We start from the raw sequence: 15513 nt of genomic DNA on the forward strand, positions 1-15513 counted from the left end.
GTACATCTTATGGAATTTCTACCTACACCTTTTCTACAGATCAAGCAGGGCCACCTACTTGAAGGGGTGTGTGATGTGTTTGCCTTCCTACTTACTAGAACTTTGGTCTTTGCAACATTGACTGTAAAGCCTTTCGATTCTAAATCTTGCTTCCAAACTTGAAGTTTCTTCTGTAGATCTGGTAGTGATTCTGCTATGAGGGCCAAATCATCAGCATAGAGGAGTTTCCTGGGGCAACCTGTCTTGAATTCCTCTGTTATTGCCTGGAGGACTATGACAAATAAGAGGGAGCTGAGGGCTGATCCTTGGTGGACCCCTACTTCTATCCAGAATTCTTCACTATACTCATTTCCAATCCCAACCCTACTGACGGCATCTCTGTATAGGGCCTGTACAGCCCTTATTAACCATTTGTCAATTCCCAGTTTCCGCATCGCCCACCAGATAAGGGATCAGGGGACCCTGTCAAAGGCTTTCTCCAAGTCGTCAAAGGCTTTATATGTATGTATATATATATGTGTGTGTGCGTGTATATATATGTATATATATATATATATATATATATATATATATACACACATACATACATAGATATATATGTATATACACATACATATATACATATATATATATATATATACACATACATATATACATACATACACACACACACACACATATATATAAATATATGTGACATGATGGCAGTTTTTTGTGTCTGAAGAAGACCATGAGGAAGAGAGGCAAGACCTTAAATGCTAATGTAAACTGATCTGTAAAAGACAATCTCTGGTATAATTAGGCAAAATATGTAGGCTTTGATCAGAGGGAGGTTGTGAGGACAAACTCTTTCCGTCTTTGGTTTTTCTCATTCACTGTAGTTGCTCTGGTTTTCACAAAATTGCTTGCAGCAGTCTGGATGCAATCTCACTACACCTCCCCCAGTGCTATAATTCCTTCCCACCCTGTAGGGTCTATCCCTGTTTCAGTGAGCTGGCATTTCAGGTGGTCTTTGAAACATTTCTTGGGATCTCCTCTGTCATTTTTGCCATGGCTAATATATACATGTGTGTGTGTGTGTGTGAGAGAACGATAGAGAGAGAGAGTGTGTGTATGTGTATGTGTGTGTGTGTGTGCATGTGTGAGTGTGTGTGTGTGTGTGTGTAGCTTTGAATGAATAATACTAAAAAAATTGCAATATACAAGGTGGTCTATAAATGGCTTTACCATTTTGTATACATGTGTGTGTATAATAGTGAAATCACATGGATCATCCTCTCTCTCTCTCTTTATATACATACACACATATCCATACATATATGCATGTGTGTGTGTGTTTATTCAACTTAATATATTTGATTATGCAAAAGCCATCTCGTTGATGTAAATATTATGAAACAAACAGAAATTATGAATTAACAAATCATAATGCTCTCATTTTATGAAACCAACCTGTTTTGTATGTTACTTGTGGTGTTTTGGATATCATGCTTCACAGGAACTTCACAAATTTGGAGCAACTCTGTAGCAACAGCAATTAGATTTTCTTGTTTGGGAGCCTTTTGTTGAATCTCACCAGAAAGAGACTGTAAAGAGAAGACATTATATGGAAAAATAAAATGAAAATTTACTCATAATACTGAGTTCTTTTGACTAGAACAAAATTATTTCTAGTATCAAAGGGTTATCAAGAATTGTTTTATCTCAGTGAGTTTCATACATAATTCATACTTTGTGTTTAACACCTGTTTCAGAGCCATATAACATAATTTATATAACCATGAAACTAAAGTACATAATTGATTAATTTAAATGTTATGTGTTACCCCTATCCTCAGGAGAAATATATTTTGTGAAACTGGTGAAAATGGAAAGTTAAATGATTCTAAAGTCTTTTGACAATTATATATAACATACTTGCGCTTATAATATTTTGTCGTACTTTAACCTTTCAACACCTGGCATAAAACTATCTTTCCCTCTTAAATACTCTTGCAACTTAGTAGTGAAGTCTTTTGTTTCTCTCTTTTTCCTGTTCCTTTCTATTTTGCAAGCTGTTTGGCAACCTCACTAGTGCTGGTGGTATGAAAAAATGTACCAGATACCTGCTGTAAAGTGGTTGGCATTAGGAAAGCATCCAGGTACAGAAACCTTGGTAAAGCTGACACTGGAGGTTGGAATAGTCTTGCAGCTTGCTGGATCCTGTCAACTGCCCAACCCACGTCAGCAATAATGATGATATAAGGTTTAAATATCTGACATTCAAATATATTAGACAACATAGAGAGGAAGATCAACATGAAAAGAATGTATTAATTTTACCTTCAATTTAGAGATTTGTATCTTAAGTGTATGGTAGTCCCCAATAGTTAAACTGCTGTTACTACCGAGATAGTATTCCAGCTCTGTTAACAAGTTAAGGACCAATGTCTTTTCAGTAGAATATTCATTCCATTTGATTTTGACGTCATTCAGATATTTTTCCTGCTGTGTAAGGCGATTGTTAGTTTGTTGCCATTCTTTCACAGTGCCGTCAATCTTCTCCTTTACTATTTTCTTGCTACCTGAAGGTGCACGTTTAAGTTGCATCAACTCATTTCCAAGCAGCTTTAATTTTTCAACATCAGCTTCCTTAGACAGCAATTTTTCATGAAGTGCCTACAACAACAACAACAACAACAACAAATAAACTAAGAATATTGTTGGAATTAAATTATGCGAGATATATATTTAGTAGAAGAGCAAAATATAAAATCAATGTGAATTGCTAGTTCAATTATTAACAAATGTTAGAAATCTTAAGAGAATCGAAATATAATTGTATTATAATGTAATACGTGACAGATGTTATATTATATAGGTGGCTAAGTTTTAGATATAAAATTTGTTAATGTCTTTTGGCTCAGAAATGCATTCACACAGACACATTTTGTTTATTCTTTCTAAATTGAATGCTAAATTTGGGTTAAAGTATGCCAAAAAGTGCATTATGTAAAATTTGCAAAAAAAAAAAAAATGTAAATTTCATCCAGGATTCTTCCTATACTATATGCAGATATGGCTGTGTGGTTAACAAGCCCACTTTGCAACTATGTGGTTTGGGGTTCAATCCTACTGTGTAGCACTCTAGGCAAATGTCTTTTACTATAGCCCAGGGCTGAAACAATGTCTTGTGAGTTGATTTAGTTGGTGGAAACTATGAAGAGGTCTGTTGTATATATGTATTTATATAACTGTGTGTGTTTGTGTTTGTCCTCTCCATCTCCACTTGACAACTGATGTTGGTTTGTTTACATTCCTAATTCCTAGTAGTTGAGCAAAAGAGGCCAATATGATAAGTATCAGACTTACAAAAATGTACTGGGGTTGATTTGTTCAACTAAACCTTTCAAAGTACTGCCTCAGCATGGCCACAGTCCAATGACTGGAGCAAGTAAAAGTATAATTAAGAACATCTTACTAAAATTGATAAGTAGCAAATTTATTAATAATTAATAAATTAAATACTAAGGTTAATATAAATTACTGCTCCTTCTTCCAAAATTTGTGGCCTTGTGCTTATGTTGGAAATTAGTAACAATTGCTTGTAACATGAGCCTGAGGTCTGAAATTTAGGATGGGATCTTGTTGATTAAAGTTTAAAGTGACCCCGAAATTTTATTGATTCCAGAAAGGCAATATTGTCTTTAGTGAAATTTGATCTCAGACTGAAAAAAGACTCAGAAGAAACATCACTTTGTTTGATAATCTAAGAGTAATAGAAATGAATTTACAAAACTGCTCATTCATAAAGATAGAATTTCTGATACAATATGAGAATGTTTTATTGTGGATTTCATCTAATTCTTTTGGGTGTTTAAGATGAAGTTCTCGTATGGAAGTCAATAAGCAGCTACTCATACAAATTTATGAACGTTCTGAAGCACCACCCCCAAGTCTCACTACATCAGCTTCATGCCTATACCTCCAATTAACATTCCTGTTTAACTTACCTGACATTCTTTGATGCTGTGCTTCACATTTACCTCCATGCCAATTAACTCATGCTTTTTAATCCGGTCATTTAATTCAACAAGCCAGTTAGCAAGATCTCGATGAAGACTTTCAAATTCTTCCCATTTATCAACAAGTGTTGTTAACATGGTCAGATTTGCCAGTAGTTCCTCATTCACTTTATTCCACTGTTCATTCAGATCAGACAGTTTTTCTGCAAATTCAGCCTTCTCAGCATGAGCACTGGGGGAATCTTCATTTGATGGTTTTAGCACACAATGGTTAACAAAATCCAAAGTAAGCTGTTTATTTTCAAGTTCTATTTTGAAACCCTGAAATTATAAATTAATAATGAGACACATCATTCATTATAAATCTATATTTGTGCAAGTTTTCAAACTTAAAAATGTGAAGACTAATCAGATTCATTAAAAAAAAACGCTTTGAAAAAGAATATCCAATGATATGGTCAGAAAAATATCAAAAATTTTTTTTCTTTTTAAATTCATGTTAATGAGTATAAACAAAATATTAATTACAATGTTGGATTAATAAAGATTATTATGAAAGAATTTACAGACTATCGAGTTGCCATGCATCTCCTGCAGGGAAGCTGCATACTTCTTTTGTGGTAATCATGTATCTCCTTTATAGCAAGGCATTTGTGCCTGTCCCTCTGTAATGCTTCAACCTCTCAACACTTGACATAATACCACCTCCCTCTTTACTACAACCCCACTTGGTTGAGGGTCTTTATTTTGTTTTGTGAGTAACTTGGTGACCTCACTAGTGCTGATGTCACAAAAAAGCACTTAGTACACACTGTAAAGTAGTTGGCATTAGGAAGGGCATCCACCCATAGAAACCATGCCAAAACCAACACTAGAGCTCAATGCAGTCTTCTAGCTCAGTGGATCCTACTAAACTGTCCAATCCATGCTAGCGTGGAAGACAAATTATAATGATGATGATGATGATTGCATAGTAATGTCTAAAGAAAAGTAAAATAGATGATGGACTTACTTGATATTTTTTCAACATTGGACTGATCTTTGAAGGCAAACTAATTTGCTTTTTAGCATCACTAGAAAGGGCTTTGCTGACCTTATTCAAAAAGAAATCAAGCTCTTGCAATGCTTGCCGGGAAGGCATTAGTGCCATTTGAGCACTGTGGAGAATTTGCTCAGTGTAGCTGATATCTTGTTGTAGTTTGTCCCACTGAACTTTAATTGTATCAATATTAATGTTTAAAGTACTCAAGATATTAGGTTGATGTTCTTGAAGTTGGAATACAATTGAGAGCAGCTTATTTTTTGTGGCTAGTTCACTGTCAACATCTTTGCGGAATTCCTGCAAACAGAAATTAATAAAACTAGATTAGCTTACAGCTGTTTCAGCTAAGAGTACAAGACAACATTCAGTAATGAGTGCCACTTTGTATTCTCATACATACCAGTGATTATAAGTAATTTAAGTCTTAATGACAGGGTTAAGAGTAGATTGTTAAAAAGAACCAAAAGTAAGATAAAAATGCATTATCCTTTAACAAAGAACATTACAATATTTGATTTGATTTTAAAGGCAATATCCAGGACTCTTTACAAGGCCTCTGAGACTAGCAGGAGGAAGATATCCTCAAAAGACCTGGCCCCAATGATTACATCAGAGCAGATTCCACTAAAGGTGATCAAGGTGCCAAGTGGTGGTCTAAGATTAAATGATGGCTTAAATCTTCCAGCCAAGTAGACCATAATGGGAATTGAACTCAGAGTCTATAGAGTCAGAACAGATACCACAGGGCATCATGTCTAACGTTGTGACCTTCCAACAGTTCTGCCAATTCACCATCCTTGACTGGCATTTTGCTATCAGCCCTAAAATGATGAAGCAAAGTTGACCTTGGCAGTATTTGAACTCAGAATACAGAAAGGCGGGATAAATACTAAAAGGCATTCTATCTGGCACTTTTCATGGTTCTGTCAATTCACTGCCAATACTATATTTCAAGGGTAATTGACATTTTATTACAATCAATATATTTAGGATGATAGATACAGAGTTGGTAGAGCATCAAAGAAAATGCTTTGTCATATTTAATTATGTCCCTTTATGGTTCCTAGTTCAAATCTTATCAAGGTTGATTTTTGTTTTTTATCCTTCCAGATTCCATAAGCATCAGTAAAGTACCTAGGTTGATTTAATTGACCAACTCCCTATTCCCAGCATCTGTGGCCTTGTGCCTAACTTAGAAATCATTACTATTGAACATTATACATTTCAGTTTCCTCCCCCATATAAATTTTATGTTCTGTGGGTAATGTAAGAATGTTTATTCTTACATGTTATAGAATGGGAACATAAGTATTGATTTCAAATTTTGACACAAGTTCAGCAATTTCAGGAGAGGAGATAAGTCAATCAAATCAAACCCAGTTTTCAGCTGGTACTAATTTCATCAACCCTGAAAGTACGAAAGGCAAAACTAATCGTGGCAGAATGTCTTGCAAACAGCTCACACATGCAAGTGCTACCAGTCGAGAACTCCGCATACCGGAAGCCAGCAAGTGTATGGGGTCATCAGGAGAGAATGCATGCCGTTTCAAGGCCTACCTCTCGACGGCATCAATGCACACCGGCCCCACTCACTGATATGAGGTCCTGCTTGCTAGATCAACTGGTTATTAAATAAAGCTCAATATTTTTCTAGCCATCGCTCATCGTCTCCTTTTAACCAAATCCAGTGGCTAGCCTTCTCCACTGTAGTTGGGATATCACTCATGGTGGTATTTACCTTACGATGAGTTAGGCCTAACGATAACAACAGTCATCTCATACTGTGTCCAGAAAACAGAGACAGACATAATGCCACTAATGATTTTGCCCAGCGTGTTAACAATTCTGCCAGCTTGCTGCCTTAAATGGTAGCATAGGTATTAATGTAAGAGTTTGTTGTAATGCGCTTGTAAAGACCTGTTGAGGTAAGTAAAGTTGTTGTTGTGGCCGATGACATTACCGTCTGATTGGCGTCCGTGCCAGTGGCACGTAAAAAGCACCATTTGAGTGTGGTCGTTGCCACTGCCGCCTTACTGGCCCCTATGCTGGTGGCATGTAAAATGCACCATCCAAGTGTGGCTGATGCTAGTACCGCCTAACTGGCCCTCATGCCAGTGGTATGTAAAAAGTACCCACTACACTCTTGGAGCGGTTGGCATTAGGAAGGGCATCCAGCTGTAGAAACATTGCCAGATTGGATTGGAGCTTGGTGCAGCCAGTCCTCAGTCAAACCGTCCAACTCATGCCAGCATGGAAAGCAGACATTAAATGACAATGATAATGATGATGATGATCAGTGGGGTTGATGAAATCAACATACCCTACCCCACCACCGAACTTGCTGACATTGTGCCATTATTTGAAAGCAATATTTTTTTTGTGTTTTTGAATGGTTATCATGTGTCTTCCACGCTATAATATATATATATTTTTTTAATGTTTGTTTATACACTGGAGATATATAAAGAATTGTAATAGAATAAATTTTGGGTTTATAACTGAATTTTCAGAAAGCCATTCAAATATCAGTGAACTGACTATCCAGCTTTCTTCAGGCTTCATATAGAATATATAAGCTCGTAAAATATAGTTTAGAATTAATAAAAACACTCTGTAAAGGACATTTGTTATTTTCATGCTGGTAACCGTGGACATTTGCAATAATCAAAACAGCAAAGAAATCAGTTGGTGTTGAAAATAAGAAAAATATAATATACAATATTAGTTTTACGATAGTGAATATCAAATTATAAATTGTAACAATAATATATAAGATATTGATAACTACAACAAACCAAACAAAGAGATAGCAAATATATACAAATATTTATCTTTATTACAACTCACCAATAATTTTTCCATTTTATTACGAATAATACTAATATTCTGGCTGTCTTCCTCTGAAAGCTGACCAAGAGTTGCAAGTTTGATCTTAGCTGTGTCTAACCGAGTACACATGATAGAAGCACTGGCATTGTACTGCTCTACTTGGGAATATAAATCTTCAAGGCTGAAACATTAAGATATTATTGTCACAAAGAGAGATTTTAGGCAATATAATATTTTCCTTACTACTTTCTGACTAGAGTAACATTTAAGCTGTTTAAACATCTCTATTTTCTCACAATCAGACTTTTATTGTCAATAATGAAGAGTTTACAATAAACACAGCTATAATGATTAATACCTCCATCACTGCCAACAACTTGACTCACTTGAAAAGAACTGTTCAAATAGTTTATTTATATAGGTACAGAGGAATGTAGTAGTCAGGCCTTTGAGGCCTCAAATTAAAGCATGAAAAATTTTTTGTAACTGCCACACAAACCCTATACGCTATTAGAGATTCTATGTAGAGGTATATTACACTATATTACATTAAAAAGACTCTATAATATCTGAAAGCTGTAACACTTGAATATTTTATCTATGTTTATACCATAAAACTGTTGACAATAGCAACACATTTTAATATTAATCTGTGTTTGTCACAATGATTTGAAATGGTGTGAAAATTTGGTCTTTCAATCATGTTTTCAATTCTTGAACTGTTACTCTTAGATTAGTAGGAGTACCTTCTGCATGAAAAACATACAGTTAAGTGTTGGTGAGTAAGAGTTTAATATACTTAATGCAATGTGACCATATTTTTTTTTAATAAATTAAAATAACAAAAAAAAAAAAAAAATCATATGCTTTATTGATCAATTCTGCTCAAGAAAAGCAAGGGAGACAACTCTGAAAACTAAATTTAAAAAAATTTTCTGTAGGCATACAGTGAGAAGTGAGTCTGCTATTTGCTAAGTATAGTAGTAACTCTAGACATGTTTCAGCTGTATTAGACTTCTTCAGCAAAGCATACTCAATCTTACTTAATATAATTATAGACATGAAATGATTAAATGACAGAAACAACAGGATATTAAATGATAACATTCATGAAGAGGAGGCAAGAGAAGCATGCTGACAATGCTATTGATGACGATAATGAATTTTATCCCCAGATCAGCTCCAATTAAGTAAACCAATATCAAAAGGCATTCCAATTTCATGATGCTGCACTTTCTGTATGTCTAAGACTGCATTGTCCAATATGTTCTTCATTTTGAAGATAGTAGGGAGATTTAGCTGCTATTTCTAGCATGTCAGTTAACTGTGTAAAAGTTATATTGTTGCCATGATGAAGATGATGATGATGATGATGATGATAATGATGGTAATAAGGTGGTAACAAGGAAAAAGGTTGAGAAGATGAATTTAGGGAAATATCATCAATACTAACCTGAGTTTTAAAATAAAGCTAATAGATATATGGGGTCATTTTAGAATAGATTTGATAGGCTTACAATGACAATAAGTTGAAATATTTATTAAGCATATTGGAAATTTAAGGGAAAGAGGGCTAGTTGATTAAATCAACCCCATATTTGATACTTTATTGACCTTGAAGAGATAAAAGCAAAGTTGACTTTGTCAAGATTTGAACTCATGGCCAGAAAATATACTGAGAGGTGTTTTGTTTGATGTTCTAATGATTCTGCCTATCCACCACAAAAAAAAAGTAAAACATTGTTACATTGTTATTATATTCAACTGATATGCATGAAATTGCTCATCAAAACATGCCAACCTCTGCATCCCACTGACATGTTGGAAATCTCTCTGGATTTTCTATCACTACAACAGTGGCCTCTGCTTCTCAGATCTGGCTAGTGTTATGCCGACTCACACATTTCTCCACTTATCGTCACCCATTTTGCATTTACCCTTGGGTCCCTACACTGGCCTTATGTCCAGTCTTTCCTCTCCAGATTAGGAAAACAGCAATTAGAATATGTCCAACTCTAATATTTATTGGAATTTAAATTGCAAGGGTAAGAGACTGAACACTGATATTCAAGAATTCAATTCAGGGGACAAAAGGGATTAAGAATGAAAGTGTTCCAGATGGGAGGAGGGAGGCTAACGATGAATATATAATTAGGAGGATATAATTAAACTTAATCACAAAGGAAAGGAAAGGGAAAATGATGTAGCTAAATGTTTAGTAGTACATCTTGGCCATTTTCTCTTGTGGCTGTCAACTTGCGGCTATTCTAGAGGAACTTTAGCTGTGATAAATCAATCAGTCTTTGAGGATCTGTGAAGAACATGTGCAAGTGTAGAGAGTACTTAATAAGTAAATGTTGAGGTGCTCCATGTCTAAGTGTAGAGAGTAATGATGTGTAGAGACTACTCAAAGTGTAAATGTAGAGAATACTTGACGTAGAGAGTACTCGATGAGTAAGTGTGGAGAGTGCTCGATGTATAAATGTAAATCATACTCAATATGTAAGTGTAGAGATTACTCCAAACATGAGTGTTCAATGAGTAAGTGTAGAGACTGCTCAATGTATAAGTGTAGAAACTACAAGATGTGTAAGTGTGGACAATACTTAACGTGTAAGTGTAATCCAGACTCAATATGTAACTATAGACATTACTCAGTATGTGAGAGTACTCAATGATTAAGTGTAGAGGGTGCTCAATGTACGAGAGAACCCAATATTTAAGTGTAGAGTACCAACTGTTCCATAAAATAATGTTAAATATACAAATAACAATATGCTATTTTACTGAAATAGTAAGAAATAAAATAAAAATGTATTATTAGCATGTGTTTGAGTGTGTACACAAGTACATCTGTTTGGACAAATGTATATATATATGTGTGTGTGTGTGTGTGTGTGTGTGTGTGTGTGTTTATAGCAATATGTTTGTATGTATTTTTTTCTCCTCTCCCTTACTAGTTAAAATAGATTCAAATGTGTAATTTTATACATTCATTATTCAGTTCCACTTTATTCTGTAATTCAATTTAGTTTCTGCAAAAAGTCGATTTAGAAAACAGTTATCTAATTTACCGTATAACTAGTTTAATGTAATTTTGGGTTTATCTAATTTATTTAGATAAATATCTGATTTAGCTTACGATCTATCAAATTTGGTTTGATCATGACTGATTCCAATTCATCATTAATGTTCTCCAATATGTTGTGTTGCTCTAGTCATTTGTTTAAAACTTGTAATATCAATAATTCTTTATTTAACCTTTTCTGGCTTTAATTTTTTGGTTACAGTGTTTTTTATCATTATTAGAATATTCTGGAGGAATAATAGAACAGTTACTATTCTTTGTCCAGTCTATTAGGTTTATTGTAATATTCTGAAAAATTTCATGGAACAGCTACAACTTTTTCTCTTATCTATATTAACAAAACACACACGGTATAGAAGCTATGGCTGTCTGGTTAAAAAGTTCACTTTCCAACTACGTAGTTCTAGGTTCAATCCCACAATATAGCTACTTGGACAAGTATCTTCTATTATCATCTCAAGCTGACCAAAGCACTGTGAGAAAATCTGATAGACAGTAATGCAAAAAAAGCCCCCCACCACCACACATACATACATACATACACACACACACATATATATATATATATATATATATATATGTGTGTGTGTGTGTGTATTTGTGTGTCTGTGTTTGTCCTTTGACCATCGCTTGATAACTGATGTTGGTGTGTTTACATCCTTGTAACTTAGCAGTTCGGCAAAAGAGACAAATAGAATAAGTGCTAGGCTTACAAAGAATAAGTCCTGGGGTCAATTTGTTCGACTAAAAGCAGTGACTAAAATTACTAAAACAAGTGAAAAAAAAAGAATAAAATATACACACAAACACGATAATGATAATGATACAGCACATATTTCCTCCCATATATAGTTATATATGAAATATAATATCAAATTTTTTTTTTACTAGCAAAAATATCCTCTCTGCCATATAATGTACAGTATTCTACTGAAAGTGAAAGTAAAATGGTTCCTAATGTTATTCACTCTCTCTCAATTGACAGTTTTCCACTTCAACAACAAACAACATAAGCTAATTATCATTTGTTTGTATATTAGGGAATCACAGAAGAGCTTGCAATTCTCTGTCCTTTCAATTACGTTTATTATAATATTGTCAGGAAATCAAAGAATGGTCACGTTTCTTGATTTGTACAATTTTTATTAGCTTACGTACATTAGTGATGTCGAGAGAAGTAAGAGCATAACACAGTCATTTTAAATCTAAGGACAGCACTAATATGAATCGATAAAGTATAAGAACCGACTAAAAAGTCAATGGTTCAAGTTCTGTAATTGGCACCACATCCTGTCTGTGGTCTCAACATAAGTGTTACTTTATATGAGTAATTCTAAGAAATTGACTATTATTTGTTGCAGGAAAGAATCACAAGGTGGATTCTTAAAGCTGAGCTAACTGGTAGGAGATCTAGAGGTAGATGAAGAACAACATGTTTAAATGATATTGAAGGTCTCAGTTGGCCATGTTTGGGAATCCAGCCAAAAAGTGCAATGATGGTTGCTTGTGAAAAAGGCCTTATGGAAGAGGTGCCTGAGGCTTGTACTCTCACTCCGCAACCCTCTTAGAAATTGTGAGTAGAGATGATAGATAGCTATCTGTTTTTGAGTTTGTAGTGTCAGATATGTTAGCCACCCCAAACCCACACTTAACTATCTGTAATTCATGAAGAAGGCATGTCTGGGTAACTTTTCCCATGTCATTATTTTAAATTACTTCATCAGTGAATGTTTTTTTTTTATCAAAATCTAGATTCTCTTAGTCATTTACAATCTGGCAAGTACTGGTCAGACTATAACATGCTGAAGTGATCTAATATGACTAAAACATGTCCAATTCACCAATCACCATCTTATACTATCATCATCGTCATCATCATCGTTTAACGTCCGCTTTCCATGCTAGCATGGGTTGGACGATTTGACTAAGGACTGGTGAACCAGATGGCTACACCAGGCTCCAATCTGATTTGGCAGAGTTTCTACAGCTGGATGCCCTTCCTAACACCAACCACTCCGAGAGTGTAGTGGGTGCTTTTATGTGCCGCCGGCACAAAAGCCAGTCATGAGGTACTGGCAACGGCCACATTCGAAATGGTGTATTTTACGTGCCACCTGCACACGGGCCAGTCCAGCGGTACTGGCAACAAACTCGTTCGAATGTCTTTTCACGTGCCACTATGTTTAATGTAAATAACAATGCAATTGAAGATTGAAAAATAGGTAATGGGAATATATGCCATATTTCAGGTGTTCCTACTCCAACATGAGCAACACATTAACCATTCATGAATTCATTGCTTAAATAGCCACTAAATACAGCAGTGTAACATTATTGGATATACCAATTTCATGTATTAAACACATTCCTGGCAGCTGGTATTACTCTTTTACTTGTTTCAGTCATTTGACTGTGGCCATGCTGGAGCACCGCCTTTAGTTGAGCAAATCGACCCCAGGACTTATTCTTTGTAAGCCTAGTACTTATTCTATCGGTCTCTTTTGCCGAACCACTAAGTGACAGGGACATAAACACACCAGCATCGGTTGTCAAGCAATGCTAGGGGAACAAACACAGACACACAAACACACACACATATATATACATATATACGACGGGCTTCTTTCAGTTTCCGTCTACCAAATCCACTAACAAGGCTTTGGTCGGCCCGAGGCTATAGTAGAAGACACTTGCCCAAGATGCCATGCAGTGGGACTGAACCCGGAACCATGTGGTTGGTAAGCAAGCTACTTACCACACAGCCACTCCTGCACCTATGTACATAACACTGTGGCAAAAGAGACCAATAGAATAAATACCAAAGTTTAAAAAGAAGAACTGAGAGTGACTTGTTTGACCAAACCCTTCATGGTTGTAGTCTAATGAGCAAAACAAAAAAAAAAGGAAGAAAGATAATCTGTACCCACCTGTTATTTGAGTCTGTAATTTGTGCATGAAGGTGTGCCCATGTACTGGCAATAGAAGTCACATTACTTTCAAGAGATGAACTGTTGACCTGCAGCAGTAGCATCTTGCCCTCATCAAGCACTTGGAACACAAGGGGTTTCACATGAGACATTTCAGTTTGGATTTCCTTGCATTTTTCTTTTCTGTCTTTGATGGTTTGTAAGGAATCACCTCTGCTTGGTTCACCTGTCAAAGGTATGCAACTGTTCTCAATGCTTGTAATTTCCTTTTCCAGCTGTCCAAGTCGGACATTGAAAGCAATCCACAGTTTCACTAAACGGTCCAAGTGCTGTCCATACAGATTTGCTTGATCTTTCACTTCATCGGTAAGGTCACTCAGACGCTGGTGTTCAGTTCTGTGTTGCTCCCGCATACTTTTGTCGCACTGCTCAGCCAAAGAATCTAGCAATGCCCGGTGCCCTTCCATATCACTGAAGAAGTCCTTTAAGAGAAAAAATATATATATACAGCTTAAAATATGTATTTAGATGAGAACAATAAGGAAAGGAAAAAAAAGAAACAGATAGAGAGAAAGCAAGATTGTAAGAGGAACACTAAAAGATTTTATGCATTTTTCTTTTATAACTAGTCTCCTTATATCATGGCTATCGGTTACTAGAACAAATAAAACTAGGCATTTAAATTTTAAAAAAATTTTAATAGCCATCTATCATACTTAGTGCAAGTATATCAGGAAGATAATTTATGTCTGCTTCTGATGTATGTTGTGTTTTTAAAGACAGCAAATCCAAGAGAGATATCTCAAGAATAAAACCACAGAAAATTTGCTTTTGTAGTGTATCTACATTGAATATGATACACAGATGACTATTTAAATGTAATACTGCTTCTGTTGCACATAATAGTTTGTTGTTCTTTGATATTTAAAATGATGATTTTCTTTTTCTTTCTCAAACATTTTGTTAGAACTGGCAGAATATATATGCAATAGGTGAGGCCTGTAACTGCTGATGGAGTCATAGAATGCTATTGTAACATATGGCACAACTTGGACATTTTAAATCTGGTGAAAAGAGAGTAAGAGAAAGATGAGAAGTAATTGACTGGTACTTTATCTCAGTAACCCCAGTACTCGACTGGTATGTTACTTATCAATGCCAAGCAGATGAAATTTAACCTCAGCCAGATTTGAACTCTGACCATAATAAGTGGAAATGAATGCCACAAGGTATTATATCCATTGTCCTAATGACTTTGCTAAAATATCACCTTATATAGTATTTTTCATTAATTTAGGTGGAGGCGCAATGGACCAGTGGTTAGGGCAGCGGACTTGCGGTCATAGGATCACGGTTTCGATTCCCAGACCGGGTGTTGTGAGTGTTTATTGAGCGAAAACACCTAAAGTTCCACGAGGCTCTGGCATGGGATGGTGGCGAACTCTGCTGTACTCTTCCCCCACAACTTTCTCTCACTCTTTCTTCCTGTTTCTGTTGTGCCTGTAATTCAAAGGGTCAGCCATGTCACACTGTGTCACGCTGAATATCCCCGAGAACTATGTTAAGGGTACACGTGTCTGTGGAGTGCTCAGCCACTTGCACGTTAATTTCACAAGCAGGCTG

At 35.5% G+C, this 15513-nt stretch overlaps 1 protein-coding gene across 9 annotated transcripts in view; it reads right to left on the reverse strand.

Moving 5' to 3' along the window:
• LOC106881484 (nesprin-1) overlaps positions 1-15513 on the reverse strand; it is an 811219-nt gene that overhangs the window by 106035 nt on the left and 689671 nt on the right. For all 9 annotated transcript variants that reach the window (XM_052966929.1, XM_014931893.2, XM_014931887.2 and 6 more), the window contains 6 exons: positions 13891-14372; positions 7894-8056; positions 5017-5343; positions 3993-4325; positions 2323-2658; positions 1453-1586 (listed from right to left, as the gene is read on the reverse strand). In XM_052966929.1, coding sequence (XP_052822889.1) covers positions 1453-1586; positions 2323-2658; positions 3993-4325; positions 5017-5343; positions 7894-8056; positions 13891-14372 — 1775 coding nt within the window. The remainder of the gene's footprint in view (positions 1-1452; positions 1587-2322; positions 2659-3992; positions 4326-5016; positions 5344-7893; positions 8057-13890; positions 14373-15513) is intronic.

This window comes from Octopus bimaculoides, chromosome 4 (genome assembly GCF_001194135.2).
Source record: "Octopus bimaculoides isolate UCB-OBI-ISO-001 chromosome 4, ASM119413v2, whole genome shotgun sequence".
Classification (NCBI taxonomy): domain Eukaryota; kingdom Metazoa; phylum Mollusca; class Cephalopoda; order Octopoda; family Octopodidae; genus Octopus; species Octopus bimaculoides.